The sequence below is a fragment of the Caretta caretta genome, chromosome 4, assembly GCF_965140235.1.
Source record: "Caretta caretta isolate rCarCar2 chromosome 4, rCarCar1.hap1, whole genome shotgun sequence".
NCBI lineage: Eukaryota > Metazoa > Chordata > Testudines > Cheloniidae > Caretta > Caretta caretta.
Window position 1 is genome coordinate 85185172 of NC_134209.1, and position 22529 is coordinate 85207700.

At 38.0% G+C, this 22529-nt stretch overlaps 1 protein-coding gene and 1 long non-coding RNA gene across 4 annotated transcripts in view; one reads left to right on the top strand and one right to left on the bottom strand.

The window, feature by feature from the left end:
* LOC125635740 (uncharacterized) overlaps positions 1-22529 on the top strand; it is an 81858-nt gene that overhangs the window by 18697 nt on the left and 40632 nt on the right. The gene's annotated exons all lie outside the window — the stretch shown is intronic.
* The window catches only part of ASB5 (ankyrin repeat and SOCS box containing 5), a 41572-nt gene continuing 23275 nt past the window's right edge, over positions 4233-22529 (bottom strand). For 2 of the 3 annotated variants that reach the window (XM_048847794.2, XM_048847796.2), the window contains exons 2-7: positions 12554-12633; positions 10596-10703; positions 9127-9277; positions 8858-8992; positions 6933-7124; positions 4233-4815 (exon numbers count right to left, since the gene is read on the bottom strand). In XM_048847794.2, coding sequence (XP_048703751.1) covers positions 4688-4815; positions 6933-7124; positions 8858-8992; positions 9127-9277; positions 10596-10703; positions 12554-12633 — 794 coding nt within the window. In that variant the 3' untranslated portion in view covers positions 4233-4687. Of the gene's footprint in view, positions 4816-6932; positions 7125-8857; positions 8993-9126; positions 9278-10595; positions 10704-12553; positions 12634-19628; positions 19784-22529 lie in introns of those variants that run through there. The other variant, XM_048847797.2, reaches the window with a different exon arrangement.

The following is a 22529-nucleotide window of genomic DNA, read 5'->3' on the forward strand; positions in this document are numbered from 1 at the left end:
GGGCATGGATCACTTGATAATAACCTGTCTGTTCATTCCCTTTTGGGGCACCTGCCATTCGCCACTGTCAGAGGACAGGATACTGGGCTTCATGGACCTTTGGTCTGACCCAGTATGGCCGTTCTTATGTTCCTGTAAGATAAAACCTTTTGGTTATTACTGATCTAGACTGGATTCAAACAAATAGCGTAGAAGACTCCATATCTCATTTCCCTAAGGCATGTACACTCTTTTTTTATGACTTTCTATGTTGAGTTTTACAGAGCTTTAGTGGAAAAGAGCTCAGCTCTGTTTGTGTTGGGCTCCCACAGATGAATCCCCTAATACTTTTTACATATATTTTGTTCTACAAATGTAGTCCTATCTCCAGGTATCCCTTCCTTTGCAATTGCTAATACCTACAGAGTCTCCCTTGTGGAGAGTTGCCCTCGTACAAGAACTTTATCCCAGCATTCCCGGTGTGGGGTGGGGATAGGTATCCCTTTAAATTTGGCAAAGTCCAGCAGCTGTAGCCCTAAAGTGGCTATTCTGTAACTGGCTGTTATTGCATCTTCCACTTTTCAGTGGGTAAGTATTCAAAATTCCTGTTGTGGTTTTTTCCTTCTCTTCTACTGAGAAAATCATATATTCGCACATGTCTAAATGTTTCCATTATTGTTTCTGGGGGAAAAAAATTAAAAAATTGATTTGCTTGAAATGTTCCATGAAACTTTTTGCTTTTTCACCAACAAAGCCATTTACTTTTAGAGGGGGGGAGAGGGGAAGAAGAACCTCTCACTCACTCTTACATTTTTTACTTACCCACCCTTTTTCCAAAATAAAAGAGTAAAAAAGCGATTTTTTTTCTCACTAAAATAGAATTAAACTTTTTGAAAACTTTTAAAGATGTTGTGAAGTGAGTTTTTTGACAAATTTCAGCCAAATGATAACATTTTTTGGAGGGGGCGGGTAAAAATGTTCATTGCAATTGAAGAGGCATTTTCCATTGAAAAAGATCTTGCTGGGAAGTTTTTGACCAGCTCTCGTTAATTTTTTTGTTAGAAATGTAAATGTTATATGTAACTATCAAAATGTATTGAATATGAGTTGCTGTGGTTGTAATCAGGTAATGAATTGTATACAATATATGATCATGATTATTATTATTATTTATTTGTATTTTTATAGTGCCTCTGAGCCCTAGCTATTGACTAGGACTCCACTGGGCTAGAGGCTGTACAAACACAAAACAAAAATGACAATCTCTGCCTCAAGGATTACAATCTAAATTTAAGACAAGAGACAACAGATGGCTACAGACCACAAGTGCTGGAGAACAAGGAAACAATGAGGCAATAGTGCTCAGCATGATAAGCTATGTTTTGAATTGTTTGCTTGCTTTTTTTCTGAGAAAATAGGACACCTCTGGCATTGTGTAAACCAAGGGAGAAAAATCTTGTAAATCCAGAGCTACTGACATGTACAACATGCTTATTTAACTGTTTTCACTTCTTTTCAGGGATGGGATGGTTCTTTGTCTAAATGTAACCTGACATGAGTTGCACATAGCAATCTGCACAGAACAATGCATGTTTACTGTCACTTTTTTAAATTACATGAAAATCTGAATTATATTCCATGTAATCCATGGCAGATTTGAAGCCTAAGAAGCTAGTTTATCTAGTTTTGAAGAGAAAAGCAGTGCCGATATAGAGGATGGATTCCAGAAGCCCATAGCAAAGAATTTCCCTATAAAGGAATACAGATTAAAAATAACACTATGATTGGGAACAACTTCAGAACTGAATGGGCAGAAGCTTTTGAAAAGAGGAAAGCAACATTCCTCTTGTCTATTTAATCCAAACAGAAACTTCAAAAAGACAATAGGAAGAGGGTACAGCACTCATCATGTTTTTTCTTTTTTGGGATCCAGACTGTGGTGTTCCTTTGAGGAACAGCTGTATTTTCATTCCAAAAGAGATGATGTGATAAGAGAGCATAAATGGCAATCCAAAAAATATAAATTCAGAACAGATGTTGGGGATGGTGGGTTTTTTTCCCTTTCATACCATATGTATCAAATATGCTATCATGTCAGGTTACAGGGACAAGGCACAGATAATCAGACCGCTTCATGGGTGAGAAGGAAAAGCCTGAGTGGAGATGAACCCTATGTGGAATGGCTTTCGAATTTTTACCAAAACATAGTTTATTCTTGTGGCTAGCCTGCCTTTGAATCTTCCTCAGAATTGGAATTTTGTATTAATTGGATGAGGTTAAGTGCTTTGGTTTAGGTTAGTAGAAACAATGAAATTAAAACATTTTAAAGTGTCCTAGGATAAAACTTTCACATGCAGCAAGGAGCCTATTTCTCTTGGCTGCTTTCAAAAATTTTACCCCTCTCACTGATTAATTTTAATATAATACATAAAACAAAAATGTTTTACCATCTTATGAATTAATGTGTTATGATGTTTTTCTGTGATTCATTCCGTGTACTGTAGACACAGTCTGAATGTCGAAGAGCAAAGACAACAAGGAGTCCGGTGGCACCTTAAAGGTGTTACACCTTAAGGTTAACACCTTAAAGGTGTTAAAGGTGGCACCTTGTTGTTTTTGTGGCTACAGACTAACACAGCTACCCCCTAATACTTGACACCATGAAGAGCAAAGAGATATTCAAACAAACAGGCATCCAAATTGAAAAATGACTTTTTGTAGAAGGAATCATTTTGTTTCTCCTTTACAAATGGGGCCCATCTCTGTATAATTTATTAAATTTAAAATACTAAAGTAGGATTAATCCAAGAGATTTAGAGAAAACTTTGTGTGGTGCTTTTGTCTCATTATTACAATGTAATATCAATATTTTGCATTAAGATTAGGTGTTTTCACTTTCTATAAAGATTTATGCCAAAATTTTCAATAGGTTGCATAGGGCAAGTGACTGTTGTCTAGTCAGGACTTGGATTTTCAGAACAGCTTTCTACTCAGGCCCAAATGCCCTGATTAATACAAGAGGATAGTATCAGGACACAGTTAAGGAGCCAGCTGCTCAGTCAAGATTTTCAAAAGCCACAGGTTTGACTAAGTTAGCAGGTACAGTTTTTACCATTCAGTAGTCTAGCCATTCCTTTGTTCTGCAAACCTGGGATCATCAGTCCATTCTGATTAAAAAACCAAACACGCAGGAGAGTATGAGTGAGAGTGATTCTATTGGCAGCCGTGTTAGTCTGTATTCACAAAAAGAAAAGGAGTATTTGTGGCACCTTAGAGACTAACAAATTTATTTGAGCATAAGCTTTCGTGAGCTACAGCTCACTTCATCGGATGCACTATTAGAGAGCAAGCCCGCAAGATAGCAACTAAGCAACAGCTGTTATAAGGCCATTGGGGAGAAGGGTTGGGACAGAGGAAATAGGAGACTAGCAGGGAGAGTGGGGAGATAAGGGAGATGGTATATCTTGAGACAAATGAGGGAACACAACACCTGACCATGCTAGGATGGTATATCTTGAGGAGGAGGAGAGCCAAGCTTGCCCCAAAGTTTCCAATACCATCCATGTTCCCTCTGAACCCAGGAAAACTTACAATTACCTGACTGAAATGCAGGCTCAACCCCAAACCATTATACACTTTTGTGATTAGTGAAGATGACATACAGAAGTTTTATTGTCAAGGTCACCACAACCTTGGGCATACTAGCCACTGGGTCCTCACAGAGGACCATTGGCATCAAACCAGCTTCTTAGAAGTTCAATGCCATGATGAAGCCAGTGACTGAAACATTGACTGAAACAAGTGATTATGAAGGAGATGAGTTTGCCCGCTGTCCAGAATAGATGGCTCTTATGACATACTGGAAATGGTACATGCAGAAAAGTCAGATTGCTCACCATCTCCTGCAAGAGGCAGGGCACACTGCTGGTTTAGGGTGCCCTTTATATGAGTAAGGGTTCAAGGTATTAGCAGGGGAGCCAATGGTAGGATCAAGGTCAGGCAACAGTGGTGTTGATGTGAAGACATGTTTCCTTTTCAGGGATATGCCAAAAAATATGGCTTCTGAGTCTCCAATTAACTGTGGAAGTGGTGTTGGAGAGGAAGGGGGAAACCACCTCACCTGTCCATATTTTTGAATATTGTGTAAAGCAACTCTAGAACTGTGTGCGGGGGAAAGGGAAGGAGGGGTTGAAATGAGTTCTCATCAGTTGTCATTTATGAATTGCCTATATAGGAAAAGCAAGAAAGAAAAATTGAGAGACCTATTTATTTTTCCAACTTATAGAGTGCACCTATTGCCATGTATTTCTAGGCACAAATAACAGACATTTACAAATATACAATAATAAATCCAAACTGACAAACTCAACAATACTTGTAAAGGAACTCTGTGGGGTTTCAGATGTATCAAACAGATTATAACGTACAAATACAATTAATTAACTTTATCAGCAAAATAGCTAATTAGTAAGTGTTAAGCTAAAGCTAGCTATACAATCATTTCCCAGAGTATTAGCACACTTCATTTTACTCAGTTGTATTAGCATGTTGGCACCGAGTCGTTAAAGGGCTCCCAAATATTGTTACATCATGACTCCTGGTGTCAAAGACTTAGTATGGTAATATGTAAAAGACTATTTCCCCAGAAGTTCTTCCTGTGGAACATTCGGTATACAGACAAAACAGTACTTGTTCAAGTTTCTAAATTTTATCTATACTGTAAAAAATCCTTCAATATTGTTGGCAACTGAAGTTGGGGGATAAGATGCAGTCTTGCTCTTCCGATGCAATTTCGGATACATAGTCGGCAGAGCTGGCAAAGAGAGCATGGAGTAGCTACAAACAGATAAGAGATTTAATTAAGTAAATGTTGAGCATCCTTAGGATTTACAACATGGGGTATATTTAATATTATTATGGAGTACCTAAATAAACGTTAATTTTAAAAATTCTATATATCAGTTGACCTTATACAGTATAGTCTCTCAAAGATATATAACAATAAAAATTATGCTACTCAAATTTTATTAATGATCAAAGAAACAGAAAGGGCAAGGAAACTTATATTTAAACTAAATATCCAGAAGAATACATAGTAATTAACTCATGTTGTTGTGTTTATATAGCTAATAATTTTTAATTTTAAAAAATTGTGTTCATGAAAGATCCTCTGCTGACAACTCCAGAGATTGAAATTCTTTTTATTTATAGTATAGGTACAATATATGCTACACAAATGCAAGTTTCACCATCAATATATTTCAGTCCTTCCCTGTAGGGACCACTTTCAGGAGTTAAAGGGAAGTTCACCTTTCATGCCCATTCAGTTTTGGCCTCTTTGCTGAGGTTTCCGGAAATGCTGCAGGCTGTGATTAGTGTGTGTTAAGGACATCTGACTACTAAAAACTAGACCAACAGCCTTCAGATGGTGATACTGGATTGAATTAGTGCCAGGGACACACAGCTCCCTCAATGGTCACCATTAAAAATGTATCAGTTTTCGCTTATAGAGCTAGCTACTCCTTTAGGGTACTGTGTTATGAAAAAAAGGTTGTGGGGTTGATTTGCTCACAGTCTAAGTATCTACATGGGGAACAAATAGTTGGTAATGGGCTCTTCAGTCCAGCAGAGAAAGACATAACAAGATCCAATGGCTGGAAGTTGAAGCTAAACAAATCCAGACTGGAAGAAAGGCTTTTTTGTTTCGTTTTGTTTTGTTTTACAGTGAGGGTAATTAACCAATGGCACAATTTACCAAGGGTTACGGTGGATTCCTCATCACTAATAAATTTTTAAATCAAGATTAGATTTTTTTTAAAATAAGATATGCTCCAGTTCAAAAGAATTATTTTGGGGAAGTTCTATTGCCTGTCAGACTAGATGATCAATGGTTCCTTCTGGAGTTGGAATCTATGTATATATGACAGAGCATAAGGGGAGCAACCCTATGTGCAAGGATAGGAATTCTACCTGGCCATCACACAGGCTACGTGGGGAGGAAAGGTGAGGCTACTTCTACCCTCTTTTCCACTGTTCTCCACATATAAAGGCCAGGCAGAATCTGGCTCTGAGACATTATTATTATTATGATGTGTCAGAGCTGGAGGCTCATGTTAGATTATCACTGATGTCTTCCCTCAGTTTTGTGGTTCCAAAGCAGACCTTTAACATCTATTTAAAGTAGTATTTTTGGCGATTATGTTTTACTTAACAGCTTAAATAAAGACAAGGTTGTATATATCAACTCTTCTTTCTCAGGCAGTTAAATTCAACTATAAATATTTACTCCATAAAGAAAGTTAGAGTACAAGACTTTAATCTAAAAAATATTTCCCACAGGACAGTTTTGAAGAAAAAAATATAGGGCCTGATTCCAGAAAGTCTCTCTCAGATGCATAGTCTTTAAGAGTAATAATTCGGTGGTTTTAAAGCTACATAACAATTTATTAAAGTAATATTTTTGTGCCTGTATGACTCAAAAATTATTCTGATTTAAAAAAAAAAATCTAACTCAATACTGCTTACTCAGTAATAGAATTGTTCCTCTTCCCATTCTCTAAACAATTAAATGTGACACATCTTTCCATTTCCATGAACTATTTTTTAAAAAGGAAATTAAAAAAATCCAAGTTTTTCTTTAAAATAAGCTGCATGTTAGCCATACGTTGAAGCTACTAGTTTTTGTTGGTTTGTGTTATCACCTGTTAAACCGAGGAGGCCACATCTTCAGCTGATATAAATTCAATAGTGCTCTGTCCACTTATGTCACCATCTGAAAAACTGTCCTATTTAAAAATCTTTTCGATACTTTACAAAGCTGCAGGTAGAATTTTTAACTGAGTGTAAACAATCATTTTTAAACCCATTATCAGACAGCTTTTACTGATTCAAGTTTGTCCAAAAACAAAAACTATGTATAGAATGATGAACAAAAGTATATTTTTCCCACTTACCTTCATGCAGAAGCAACATTCTCTCCACCAAACTGCTTGGGGCAGCTAAATCTATGGGCCGTTCAAAATCTGTATTCTTGGCATTAATGTCTGCCCCAAATTCAAGAAGCAAATTTACTATCTCTGTACTGGGTTGCTGAGCCGCTGCATGTAGTGGAGTGTCCAAATACTTTCCTTTCTGTACATTAGCTCCTATATACATATATTGGAGAGACAGAGACAAATAGATGAATTAATGTTGTCAGTGATAAAAGGTAATGCTTTAAAATCTGGAACAAGGTTTTTAAAAATAAGCGTCTGAAGTTACATTCCTAAATTTATAAATATATATCTAAACAAATGGTCAGAATTTCAAAAGTTCTAAGCACTCAGTGGTCAACGTGAGCTGCTGGGCTGGGTCCAGGATGGGTCACACAACCCCTTATATTTAACTGGTTTAAAAAACATTCTATGGCTTTTAGAATCAAATTCCTTTTAACTCTCCTCTTCCCTCTCGAGCTCAGCCTCTGTGCTTTGTAAGCAGATATACTGGTATAGAGAAGGGGCTTTAAGGATAAAAAGAGAGGCAGACAAACTGCTGAAAAACATTGCTGAAAGGGCAATGGCATCTTATGGCTCTATACCCACTTTAAACTCTCACTTTCATAGAATCATAAGACATGTAGAGCTCAAAGGGACATTGAGAGATCATCTAGTCCAGCTCCCTAATCTGAGGCAGGACCAAGTATACTTAGACTATCCCTGATAGGTGTTTGTCTAACCTGTTCTTTAAAACCTCCAGTGGCGGGGATTACTTTTATCCAAGCTAATTTGGGACCTATTTAACTTTACTAACTTTATTTTTACTGTTGAGTGAAAAGAAGAAAGTGGCTAGTGGTGCTGAAAATGCTTGATATCAGACCACTCAAGGTGGATGTTTTCTTTCTTCCACCCCACATACTGTAAATCAACAACCAAAAGGTTTCCCCTAACAAAAAATATGTCTGAGCATAAAGTTAAAATTAGAGTCCTGTAACAAGAAGCTGTAATAAATGAAGGGGGAAGAGGGTAGTTCCCTTTTAAGGACACCCAGCCAGCCAGTTAGCTATAAAATCCCTCTTAATAGCTGCTCTTTACTTGCTTTACCTGTAAAGGGTTAAAAAGTCTCACTGCTATGAGACAGAAAGGGAGCAGTTACGCTGTGAAAACCTTGGGCCAGGTATGAAAATTTATCAGTATCATACCTAGAAACTGTCCTCATCTAAAACTCCAGATATTAAGTAGATCAGGAAATGTCTAGGAAGACGTGATTAGGTTTATTCCTTTTATTTCTTTATGGCTTGTGGACTCCTTTGTGCTAACCCCAGGTGTTTTTGTTTTGCTCGTAACCTTTAAGCTGGACCTCAAGAAGACTATTTTTGATGCTTGTAGTTGTTGTTTTTTAAATCTAGCAAAAGTCTAAGTCCCAGATGTATTTTCTTCTTTTTTTATTAATAAAATTGATCTTTTTTAAGAACAGAATTGGATTTTTGTGTCCTAAGAGGTTTATGCACATATTATTTATTTAGCTGGTGGCAACAGCTGATTTCCTTTGTTTTTCTTCTGAGCTCTTCCCCAGAGGGCAGGGTAAAAGGGCTTGAGGGTACCCCATAGGAAGGAATACCCAAGCGTGCCTTCCTGAGTTCTCAAAGGGGTTTTGCACTTGGGTGGTGACAGCATCTAACAATCCAAGGTCAGAGAAAAGCTGTAACCTTGGAAGTTTAATACAAGCCTGGAGTGGCCAGTATTAACTTTTAGATTCTTGCAGGTCCTCACCTTCTGCACTCGAAGTGCCACAGTTGGGAATTAGCCTTGACAAAAGCCTAGTTTTGTTTAGCTGAGTACATCTTATTGTAAAAGTGGGCAGTATAAGAATATATTAATATTTTAAGTAAATAAACTTGTACCTGCATAAAGGAGTTTTCGAATGCAATGGATCTGCTGTGAAACACAAGCTACATATAGAGATGTTCCCAGATGAGGAATGTCTTGGTCAACATCTATGCCCCAGGAGATCAGCACTTCCAGACATTCGCTGTGACCTGCCAACGGAGTATGAAATAGTTTGCTTGCCTCTTCAGTTAGACGTTCCATTTACGAAACCTGATACATTTCTTAACACTATGTAATGTAATTTGTCAACTGTTCTATGTATGCTCAGAAGCTAGTTTTTTACCTCTACTGGCTGCTTCATGAGTCGGTGAAGGGAGACATGACTCCCACTGAGCTTTGGCACCATACTCCAACAAAAGCTCTGCACAAGACGCACTACCTCTTGAACATGCATTAAATAACGGGGTCACTCCATCAATTGTTGTAGCATTTACCTAGAATAGAAAAGATATGTCTAAGATGGCAATGAAGTAAGGGATGCATTCTTAACTGATAGTGTTTTAGAATAAGGTATAGTTGAAATATGCGTGATGCATCAACAAATTTACACTATTTACCATAACATTGCTTTATTGCACTCAACTTCTGTACAGTTCTTATCTTCCAACCCCACCCCTTGTTATTTGTTGAAATAAGCGTACCATTATACATGCTAAACTATATCCTAGAAAACATAACTGACCATAATACTAAATCTAAATAAGTGGCCTGATTTTCAAAAGTGCTGAGTACTCAGCAGTTCTCCTTGACTTCTAAGTTCTAAAGTTTTCTTTTCATTATGGAAATTTCCATTAGCACTCCCCAATCTCTATGATCATATGATTCTTTCTTGGCGCTCCACAAGCTCTAAAATTAGCCTATAACCATGAAGAACTAGCGTTCTACTCCACTCCCAAAAAACTCAATTTAAAAAAATTAAATTGATAAGTATTTTTTAAAATGTTTAGGTATAGGGGACTCTCTTTAAAATGTTCCTCATGTGCTAGTCCCCATTTTAAGGAGATGGAATTTCTCTGGAAGCTTTACTACTGTATAGTTGTGTGTGTGTGTGTAGAGATAGCATGGTACTGTTGAGAAATGCAGAAGCATACCTAAATACTGTAATTGCATACGCTTTTATTTGTAAATCTTGTGCTCCCTTTTCCCTGTTCCCCTCACTGTTTGTTTGTTTGTTTGTTGCTCTCCCTTGTTGTGTCTTGTCTCATAATTAGAATATAAGATCTCTAAACATGTCTTTTTCTCAATTTTTGGAGAAACATGTATGGGTTCTGTAGAAACAATAAATTTGTGGGTTCTATAGAAATAATAAATATACATTCAATTTATAATGCTTACGTTGGCCACAGTTCCTCAATTTTATGTCCAATTTCACTCTTGCTTTCTCCCCTGTTTTTCTCCTTTTTCTCATCTATTTTCTGTTCTCTCTTCTGCCCATCTTCTGTGTGGTGTCTAATCTTACCCACACATTTTATGTGATCTTTTCTCTCTTCCCTCTACTTCTGCTGTCTTCTCTCTCCTCCATTATGCAACGATCCCATCAGTCTCCTTTGCTGTCAGTCAGCAAAGACTTTTAAAATAATCAACTGTTACTTAAAAAAAACATAAAAGGCAAACCTACTGTTGTTAACAAAGGAAACCAACATAGTGCAGAGCAGGGAGAATGTGGAGAGCTTTGGATGAAAAATCAAGGAATAAATCCCTTTCAATTAGACAAGGTTACTGCAGTACTTTACATATGAAAAAGATACTTACATTTGCCCCTGCTTCAAGAAGGATTCTTGCACACCCTACATGATCTCCCAGGCAGGCTTCATGCAGTGGAGTGACTTGGTCAATTGTCAGAGTATCCACATTGTAACCCTAAACAGGATAGGAACAACACACAAAGGTAAGACAAAAGCTATTCAAAGATGTTAAGTCTTCATCATTGTTAGTTGTAAGCACCACAGTTTATTCGAGCTGGGCGAATAATGGATTTTTTCAGTTCACTGGCAATTTTAAAAAAAATGTTTAGCTTCAGGTTGAACCAAAAATGACATTTTTAAAATTTTTCAGTGAATCAAAAAGTAATTTAGTTTTGACTCAAAAATGTTTCATTTCAGTAATGTTGAAACAAAATGTTTTGTTTTGTTTCACCCTGAAAATTTTTGTTTCAATTTTCAGGCATTTTGATAAAAGCAAAAGAAAGGAGAACTATTTATAAAACGGGGAGAGGAGAAGGTGCTAGTGTCCTTTAGCTTAAATTATTCGCCCGCCTGATACGTTTATAGAAAGCAATTATATTGCCTCGTAGCCTTCTTTTTGCTAGGCTTAGCAAACCAAGCTCTCCCAGTCTTCTGACATAAAATAGGCCCCCTAGTCCCTTGATCATCCTAGTAGTTCTTCTCTGCACCTGTTACAGTGTGAATTTATCTTTCTTGAATATGGGTGACCAGAATTGTACAATGAGATCTTACAGTGCCTTGTACAATAGCATTAAAACTTCTCTGTTTCTACTAGAAATGCCTCATCTGATACATCCGAGGATTGCATTTGTCTTTTTCATAGCTGCATCACTTTGGTGGCTCATAGTCATCCTGTGGTCGACTCCCACACCCAGGTCTCTCTCCTGCATTACTTCCAAATGATAAGCCCCCCAATTAGAGGCAGAAATTCTTATGATTAGATCTTAGGTGCATGATCTTGCACTTTGTACTATTGAATTGCATCCCATTTCTTTTACTCCAGTCTTCAAAGTCATTCGGATCTTCCTGTATAATATTCCGATCCACTCTTGTGTTGACAATGCTACACTGAGGCCAGCTTTGCATCATCAGCAAATTATTACATTGGCTTACACAATATACTTTCTGTAATACCATTTACCAGTGTTCCAGAAAGGGCTCTTATTTGATACCATATTATAGTACTTAACTGCCAAATAGCAGGTTTGCTGTTACACTAACAGTAAAACTCCTGATTTTACTTTATCCCTCTGCTGTTACAAAATAATATTCAGTGTGTCTTTTTTTTTTTTTTTTTTTAAATTGCTGCTGTGCACTGGGCTATTTTCAATGAATTTTTCTGAAGAACTCCCAAGTCCTTCTCCTGATCAGTAGACAGGATGATTTCTTTGTTTAGAATATACTAATCCTTTCTCCCACAGAAGGGCTAGATATCCAGCTGGTGTAAATTGGCATAGCTGTATTGAAGTCAATGGATCAACATCAGTTTATATGAGCTGAGGAGGGAAGTCAGTGCAACTATGCTGATTTACATGAGCTGAGGATAAGGGTTACATGCCTGTAGGCACAGCAGAGAGTAAAGGCTGGTGTATAAATTGTGCCATATAAGGAGTAACCCCAGGATGCAATGTGCCTCTAAGGCACTATTCTTCCTTAATTCTCCGAAACAAGTGCTTTACTGCTCTTTTTTACAAAAACAAATAAATAGCAACCATAAACAAGCAACATTTGCAAGGAAACAGTTTTCATAGGTTTAATCTACCAAGGCTTCACAACAAATATTTTAGAAAATGCTTTTAAAACCAGTGGGAAAATATCTTGAAATGTCTTTAAATTTTACAGCATCAAAAGCTCCCAAATGAAAATACTTCTGCATTATTCACATGGAGAGGGTAACAGAATAATCATGTTAAATTTACCTTTTGTTGGGTTATCATTAAATAAGATAAAAAAGGAAAATTGTTTTAAGAACCATTTGGGTATTACCTGTGACAGTAAAGTTTTTAGAGAAAGGAGACGTCCTTGACTAGCTGCCTCATGCAGTGGTGAACGATCTGCCCAAGAACCTACAGAATAATAATATTTATTGAAAAAATTACAGGAATTAGACTGATCTTAGAATGCACAGAACAAAGCAGAAGTGGTTATGCTGAAAATAAAGTCAAAGGTTCTATGAAATGAATTATTCTCTTTTTGGATGAAGTGTCTTAAATACATGTATTCTTTCCTGGACACTAAAAAGAGCAAACATGCTACATTGCTAATTGTAAACATCTAGGCTGAGTAATTCTGCAGTATGAAAGAGAAAGCGTTCTACATGGTATTTTTTATTAATGCATTTTAACAATTTCAGCAATATTCATCGTATTTGTCTACCAGAGCCTTTTATATTTTCTACAAAATGTTGTATAGGCATATCAAAATCTACCAGCTTCAACAGGAAACATAGACATATTGGATTGAATATTTGAAGTTAAAATGGGGACCACACACACCTTCTGAAACATTCCTGAAAAGAAGGAAACACTGTTTTAAAACAAAAATTAACATTAAAATGTCTATGGTTGATAAGACCAATCTGAAGCATCTAACCCCCACTTCCCACGTGAAATCTACATGTAAGTCCCTTACAGAGAATTCCCATGGTAGAAATAGATTTTTAGGGCTAAATCCTTCCCCATGGAACAAATCCAAGCAGATGTGCTTCTTGATGCAAGGATATTTTACAGGGCTTGGAAAGAAAATCCTAGCTTCCGCTCCAGGACACAGAACCGCTCTGTTTCTTCTACTGAAGCCCAGAGTGTGCCCAGTGCTGTTGTGACCCTGTTCTACAGGGTTCAACTCTACTGCATGGGCTCTCCAGTATACAGGCAATGAGAATCCCTTCTCAAAACTACTCGTTTTCTTCATCCAGCACAAGTAAACCAGTTCCACTGTATCTTATGCCTTTTGTGGCTGAAGAGAAAGAGGTGGCATTTGCCTCTTGGTTTCTAAATGGGAAGGAGTAACTGAGAACTCACTTTACCTTTTTTATGTATAACTTGGAGATGATGCACAGTTTGAGGGTTCTGTGAAAATGGTGCTCATATTCTTATTGAAGAAAGGCAGACCACTGATTTACGGGTAAATCCAGCCCTCACTTCCACAGCCACAGAGGGCCCTAGCAGCAGAACTGGTTCAGTTCTGTTTCTTTGTGTAGGGCAGGGGTGGCCAACCTGTGGCTCCGGAGCCACATGCAGCTCTTCAGAAGTTAATATGCGGCTCCTTGTATAGTGTTGGATCATATTAAAGAAGTTCTGTATTAAAATCACAAATGAATTTGATTCCCCATAGTTTAAATTCCAGGGTATTACTAATTAAGAGATCTCTTGGTTTTTGGTACTGTTTCTCTCCCTCTCTGTGTGAAACTTGCAAGCTGCTAATTGTGTTAGTACATTCTAAGACAGAGTCTGTTCTCAAAGCAACAACTACTCACACAGAGAGAGACTCAAAGCAATACTCTGTAACAACAGAAAAAGCACCCAGAGACTCCCCGCCCTTTTGTTGTGTTCATCTCGCTTTGTTAACAATTGTGATTAAAATAGAGATAGAGGATGTATGTGGATGGATGTTTGGTGTGGATAATAACTGAATGATCAGGGAGGTGCCAGCCTAAGAATCCAGTGTCCATTGGCTGAAGAAGGCGTCAAGTGGAAACAACCAGAGGACCCCTCTCTCCCCCCGGAGGGCAGACTGGAATCCACCCAACAGTCTCAAGGATGGGAGAACCAAAGAACAAGATAACATCTGGCAGCACGGAGCTGTCAGGAATGTGCCATCTGCTGATTGATTCAGCAACAGCATGATGAAGCAATTCCCATAGACTGGCATAGGAAGAAATTCCTATAAAAGTGGACTCTAGAAAGTGAGAACTTTGGGGTCTGATTCTGCAAACCAACTTCCAGGAGCATCAGATGAGCATCTGACAAGGCCCTGCTCCCTCCTCATGTCCAGGCCACCTGGCCAGTGGCTTGGCATGAGCAACTCTAAGGCTAGTAACTATGATAACAACCTTGCAGAACCTGTGTGTGTATGAATGAATGTGTGAATAAATATGAAATTGAATGGAATGTTATAGCTATAACTAACTGCTTACTATGATTCTTTCCGTATTCACAATAAATGTGACATTTTGCCTTTTCCCCTTTAATAAGATCCTGCTGGTTTTTATTTTATTGGTATAACAATAGACACCGACTCCGGGGCTGGAGCTACAGGCGCCAACTTTCCAATGTGCCGGGGGGTGCTCACTGCTCAACCCCCGGCTCTGCCACAGGCCCTGACCCCACTCCACCCCTTCCCGCTCCTTCTGCTGAGCCTGCCATGCCCTCACTCCTCCTCTTCTCCCCTCTCCCCCTCGCCTCCTGCATGCCATGAAACAGCTGATCAGAGGTGCGGGGAGGGAGGGGGAGGTGCTGATTGGTGGGGCCGCCGGTGGGCGGGAGGCACTGGGAGCGGGGAGGGGGAGCTGATGGGGGGGCTACTGACATATTACTGTGGCTCTTTGGCAATGTACATTAGTAAATTCTGGCTCCTTCTCAGGCTTAGGTTGGCTACCCCAATGTAGGGAGTCAAGATTTGAGGGGCTCTGTAGAAATCCTCCTACGCCTTTTTGTGGATCCTCTGCAGCTCACTTCTGTGAGAGTTTCAGAATAGCAGCCATGTTAGTCTGTATCCGCAAAAGGACAGGAGTACTTGTGGCACCTTAGAGACTAACAAATTTATTTTGAGCTAAAAACTTATGGTCAAATAAATTTGTTAGTCTCTAAGGTGCCACAAGTACTCCTGTTCTTTCTATGAGAATGCCTCAGCTTAGGAGAGCCGCAGAATGCTCATGTTCCTACTGGCCTGCAGCAACACTAGCAGACACTTACAACATGGGGAGTTGTAAGTGTCTGCCTAATTGTGTGGGGTGGGTGCAGGATTTAGGATTTGGTCATAATTTGCAACATTTTGCAGGAAATTTAGGTTTGATTCTCAGTCCCATTTTCTTACTGCCTAGACTCACTGATGCAGGAATACCACAAAAGCAGTATGTTCAGCACATGGGGTCAGATAGACCACCATGTCTTTGTCATTTAATAACAATCCCTTGATTGATTAATTTTTATTGAGTAGATGCTGTGACTACCCAGAGAGTATTGCAATCAATGTGAATTGCAATGGAACTTCAGTTCAACCTGTTGAACTATGCTATTGATTTGTTTGGTGGTTGTTGTTATACTGTGTTGAAACCATAGAAAGTTTACAGCCTGTAGAAAAAGTTTACAGCCTCTCCCCCAAAACACTTTTTCCTCTTTTATTCTCCCTCTGATCATCTTGTTTCTAAGTGGTAAACTTGTTATTGGAATTAATTATATGAGAAAGGAGAACAAGAAGTTCTAGACACAAGGTTTTGTAATATTATTGTACAGCATCAGATATATTCCAGACATACTTTTCATCAAGCTGAATAGTTAATGTTGTCTGTCTTAAAATGGGAAGCTTCTACAAATTATCTGCCCATTTTTACTTTTTATGTAACTACTTAACAGTTGCAAAGGAATATGTTGCCTTACCAGTCTGTTAGGATTATTTGAATGTGTCAATAACGTAGTGGATAAAAGTGAAGCTGTTGACATAATGTATTTAGGCTTTCAAATGACCTTTGACAAGGTCCCTCAAAGGAGGTTATTAAGAAACAGTGTAGTCATGGGGTAAGAGGAAATGCATTACCGTGGATCAAGAACTGGCTAAGAGAGAGGAAAAAAAAAGTAGAAATAAATTGTCAACTTTCAACATGGCAAAAGGTTAACAGCAGGGGTGTCTCAAGATTCTGTTCTAGGATTGGTGTTTAATATATACATTAATGATCTGTAAAAAGGCATGAGCAGAGATCTGGAAAAATTTGCATTAACAAAATTACTTTGGGCTTGTCTACACTTAAAACGCTACAGTAGCACAGCTGTGCCACTGTACCGCTTCAGTGTAGACACTACCTATGCTAACACAAGGGATTCTTCTGTCAGCATAGGTAATCCACCTCCCTGAGAGGCAATAGCTAGGTCAACAAACAAATTCTTCTGTTGACCTATCACTGTCTACACAGGGACTTAACTACACCGCTCAGAGGTGTGGATTTTTCAGACTTCTGATGGATGTAGTTAAACTGAACTAATTTTCTAGTGTAGATCAAGCTTTAACAAAGTCAAGTCCAGAAAGGACTTTGAGAAATTTCAGAGGGCTTTACCCAAGCTTAGTGAATTGGCAACATGATAACATATGAAATTGAATGTTGATAATATGCAAAGTAATACCCATTAGAGGAAAAAATACAAGCTGCTGATATATCTTACTGGGTTCTAAGTTAACTGTATCAACTCAGGAAAACACTTGGGTATTAGTGTGGACTGCTTAATTAAGACCGGGCTTTGTCTACACTAGCACTTTTGTTGGCAAAACTTTCATCAGTCAGGGATGTGACACCTCCCCCTCCCCCAACCAACATGAGTTTGGACAGTGCTGTGTCAGTGGAAGATGCTGACATAGCTACCGCCGCTCGTTGGGAGTGGTTTAATTATGCCGGTGGGAGAGCTCTCTCCCACTGTCATAGAGTGGCTATACGGGAGACCTTACAGCAGCACAACTGCAGCAGTACAGCTATGTTGCTGTAAGGTCCATAGTGTAGACATATGTGCAGTTGTAGTGGGGGGAAAAGCCAACAAAGTATGAGGATACATCAGGAATGGGAATGGAGAATAATATGAAAAATATGATGCTATTATATAAATCAGTGGTGTGCAATACTTGGAAACACCTCATCTCAAAAGGATATTGCAGCTTAGAGGGGGTTTAGTGATGTGTGATGAGAATGATTACAGCCCTGGAAAAGCTCCTATGAAGAGAGATTGAAAAGACTGAGATTGCTTATTTTAGAAAGAAGGTAAATAAGAGGAGACATGACAGAATCATATGAAATGAGTGGTATAGAGAAGGCAGATCCGGAGTTGCTGTTTTCCTCTCATAACATAAGAGCAAGGGAACATCCAATGAAACTGAAGGGTGGATAATTCACAACTGATAAAAGGAAATATTTTTTCATCCAACACGTGATTAGACTGTGGAACTCTCTGCCGAATGATATCACTGAGACCAAGAATTCAGCAAGATTCAAAAAGAAATTGAATTTTTAAATGGATAGCAAGAATATTGAGTTATATTAATAAATACTAAAAAACAAAGTTTTACAAGTGATATAAAACCTCATGCTTCAGGTCTTAAACCTATCTTGAACTCACAGGAATTAGGAGGGGACTTCCCTATCCAACATCAACATACTATGAAGCTTCTTGCACCTTCTTTTGGAGTATGTGGTGCTAGCCACTGCCTGAGACAGGATGTTGGATCAGATGGACCACAGGTCTGAACCACTATGGCAGTTCCTATTTTCCTATTAAGACAGCCATACTCTGTTATTCATTTTGGATGATTTGCTATAATTGGTGATACATATCCTTTCTCTGTATAATTTAATTGAAGGTTAAACACATTTTGCAATTCTTATTTTTAGTGACAATAGCCAAGAGTTAAAAAAGATGACTAGTGATTTTAGGTGCTTTAACGTTTCAGTAACCAACTGGAGACATCTTGAAGAGTTCTGATTTTCAGAAAGTGCTCACTGTTCACCCCCTCAAACTCAAGCTCTTATAAGGTATTTAAAACAGGGTACACAAAATTACCATCACTTTTGAAAATCTTTGGCCAATATTTATCTTTTGTAGAATAAATAACTAACGCTAAAGTGAGTCAAGATCTCAAACAACGGTTACACCCACAAATGAGGTAGTAAGTAAAAGTTCTCTTCTTGTGGCTGCAAATGATTGTGCAAGAAAAATCAGAAGCCCGCATTTAGAGGCTGCTTTCAAAAGTCTGGGCTTATATTTTCATTTAAGAAAATTCTCTGCTCTCTTTGGGTGGCCTATTCCATTGCCAATATAAGATGAAAGAATGAAGTAAGAAGTACTGCAGTACTGTAGAAAAAAATCAGACAAAACTGTACGTTGCCCAAAACATAGAAACAAATTAAAAATCTTCTAAGAGATTTCAGATTGACTGCTGGTGCTATGGATATTTTATATTTACAGCTGGACAAAAAGCAGAATATGGATATGCAGGCAGAATCTCCTTCTGCAATCCATGTTTACCCCATCTTTGTTTCCCTCACCTCCCTCCTTCACATGTGCCCTCTTGGATTGCTCAGCAGAATGCCTGCTAACGTCATTACTTCAATGACATGTGAGAATCAAATGATACTAGATTGCATTCCAAGTTCTGTTTTGCACCTAGACCTTCCCTCAGTTGCTGCCCACAAGAACAGTGAAATCCAGCAGCTGATGGCTTCTGCTAAACCCATTAAATATAGAGTGCTTAGTTATGTGATTGCTTGCATTATAAACAGTGTACAGATATTAAAATTACTGCAGAAATATTCTGTGCAAATTAAGTTTAGAAAAATTCTTCCACTTTTCAAGAATTTGCTTCTGCTTCCATTGAAGTCAATAGGAGTTTTGTCTTTAAGTACAATGGGGACAGAATCAACCTCCAAATCACTATCAGCCCAGTAAAATTGGGCCTTCCAAATAAAATATAAAAAGATGTCTTTAAAAAGCAACATTCTAACTTATTTAACTCATTGCTTTCTGCTGATTTCCAGTTTTGCAATTTCTGTTATCTCGAAAGTGTTAAGAACACGAATAAATGTACTAATTCATAATGCCGTCTAAGAGCAATATTAGCAAATAGATCCTATTCAAAACCTGTTGATCTATCAGGTCTCTACTGTTGTGGTCTTTTTTTTGATGCTAAACACAAGCTACCTCTCTCTATATTTAGAAACAGCACTAGTTCCAAGCCATCTGGTATATAATTTACAGGGAACAGCAGCCTACACTGTTCTGTAAACATGAGAGAGAAATAGAGTAAAAAAGAATTCATATTATTAACAGACAAGAACAAAGAATTATTTAAAAATTTCATACAGTACCTAAATCTCCATCTCCCCATGGCACTTCCAGCCAGTTGCAATTATAAATTCTACTCATTTCTTTCAGTGTGAAAATAAAAATCCATCCCCCCTAGCTGGGGCCTATTCTTAATACACGTCAGCCATGTTTGCAAGGAGATCAGCAGCTCCTTGTAATATGAACTTTCACCTCTAAAACCTATGGCGTAAACACAGTTCTGAAGGCATCAGCTTATGCGAACACCAACTTTTTTTCTTACTAAAAAGCAGCAACTGCCATTTAATATAACTATATAAAAATGTTAACATATTGGGAATATTAATTGTTTCTATTGGCCCTGATCCTGCAACCTCTACACCAGTGAAACTCCGAATGAAATCAGTGGAAACTTTGCCTGAATAAGGACTGTAGGATCAAGCCTTAATTACCCATCTTTTACCTTGTGGAATGAGATGAACTTATGAATAATAAATTATTTTACAGATATCCACTCAAATCATTATAAATATATAGCCTAGTGAGTGAAGATAAAGGCAGTGATCACACAGGCTACTTTGTTATATTGAATTAATACTTTTAAAAGCAAATAAGAAAATTGCTGCTAGTTTGTGAGCTAGCACAAGCAAATGTTGTTCTCATCAGTAAGAAAAACAGGATTTTGTCTCTCCCCCCTCATGCCCCTCTTTCTGGCTATCTTCTTGCAGCTCACTACTGACTGGTAGAGGTTCTTAATTATTAGGTTGTTAAATTGAATGTAGAGCTACATTTAGTATTTTTTTTCCAACTTTGAATGAACAAAGCAGGTTGACTTTTTAAGGAAACTGATTTGAACCTTTTCTTTTTCACATACCAAAGCTTGAAAAATATTCAGGTTACCCAGTGTGGCATTTTTCAAAAATTATCATTATGATTATCAGCAATCAGGTGGTACCCACAATGTGCGAGGCACTGTCCAGACACACCAGAAGACACATTTTTGCCAAAGAGCATTTATAATCTAATAATGAATGTAAGGAGAAACAAATGTATTTTTTCAGTGGATTCTGCTGTAGCAAGCAATCTTGGTCTAAAATGTTAGTGAACAAAAGGTAGTTGGAGGAAAAATGGGATTTGGTTTTATGAAAAAAGTGGACCGCTTGGTAATAGTGACTATAATATAATTAAATTTAACATCCCTATGGTGGGGAAAACACCACAGCAGCCCAACACTGTAGCAATTAATTTCAGAAAGGGGAACTACACAAAAATGGGGTTACTTTTAAACAGAAATTAAAAGGTACTGCACCAAAAGTGAAATCCCTGCAAGCTACATGGAAACTTTTTAAAGACACCATAATAGAGGCTCAATTTAAATGTATACCCCAAATAAAAAAACATAGTAAGAGAACCCAGAAAGTGCCACCGTGGCTAAACAACAAAGTAAAAGAAGCAATGAGACACAGAAAAACATCCTTTAAAAAGTGGAAGTTAAATCCTAGTGTGGAAAATAGAGAGGAGCATAAACTCTGGCAAATGAAGTGTAAAAATATAATTAGGAAGGCCAAGAAAGAATTTGAAGAACAGCGAGCCAAAGATTCAAAAAGTAATAGCAAAAAAATTTTTTAAGTACATCAGAAGCAGGAAGCCTGCTAAACAACGAGTGAGGCCACTGGACGATCAAGATGCTAAAGGAACACTCAAGGACGATAAGACCATTGCGGAGAAACTAAATGAATTCTTAGCATCGGTCTTCATGACTGAGGATGTGAGGGAGATTCCCAAACCTGAGACATTCTTTTTAGGTGACAAATCTGAGGAACTGTCCCAGATTGAGGTGTCATTAGAGGAGGTTTTGGAACAAATTGATAAACTGAACAGTAATAAGTCACCAGGATCAGATGGCATTCACCCAAGACTTCTGAAGAAACTCAAATGTGAAATTGCAGAACAATTAACTGTAGTCTCTAACCTATCATTTAAATCCGCTTCTGTACCAAATGACTGGAGAATAGGTAATGTGACGCCAATTTTTAAAAATGGTTCCAGAAGTGATCCTGGCAATTACAGTCCGGTAAGCCTGACTTCAGTACCGGGCAAAGTGGTTGAAACTATTATAAAGAACACAACTGTCAGACACATAGATGAAGGTAATTTGTTGGGGAAGAGTCAACTTGGTTTTTGTAAAGGGAAGTCATGCCTCACCAATCTACTAGAATTCTTTGAGGGGGTCAACAAGCATGTAGACAAGGGGGATCCAGTGGACATAGTGTACTTAGATTTTCAGAAAGCCTTTGACAAGGTCCCTCACCAAAGGCTCTTAAGCAAAGTAAGCTGTCATGGGATAAGAGGAAGATCCTCTCATGGATTGGTAACTGGTTAAAAGATATGAAACAAAAGGTAGGAATAAATGGTCAGTTTTCAGAATGGAGAGAGGTAAACAGTGGTGTCCCCCAGGGATCTGTACTGGGACCAGTCCTATTCAACATATTCATCAATGATCTGGAAAAAGGGGTAAACAGGTGGCAAAATTTGCAGATGATACAGAACTACTCAAGATAGTTAAGTCCCAGGCAGACTGCGAAGAGCTACAAAAGGATCTCTCAAAACTGGGTGACTGGGCAACAAAATGGCAGATGAAATTCAATGTAGATAAATTCAATGTAAATGCAAAGTAATACACATTGGAAAACATAATCCCAACTATATGTATAAAATGATGGGGTCTGAATTAGCTGTTACCACTCAAGAAAAAGATGGAGTCACTGTGGATAGTTCTCTGAAAACATCCACTCAGTGTGCAGTAGCAGTCAAAAAAGTGAACAGAATGTTGGGAATCATTAAGAAAGGGATAGATAATAAACAGAAAATATCATATTGCCTCTATGAAAATCCATGGTATGCCCACATCTTGAATACTGTGTGCAGATGTGGTCGCCCCATCT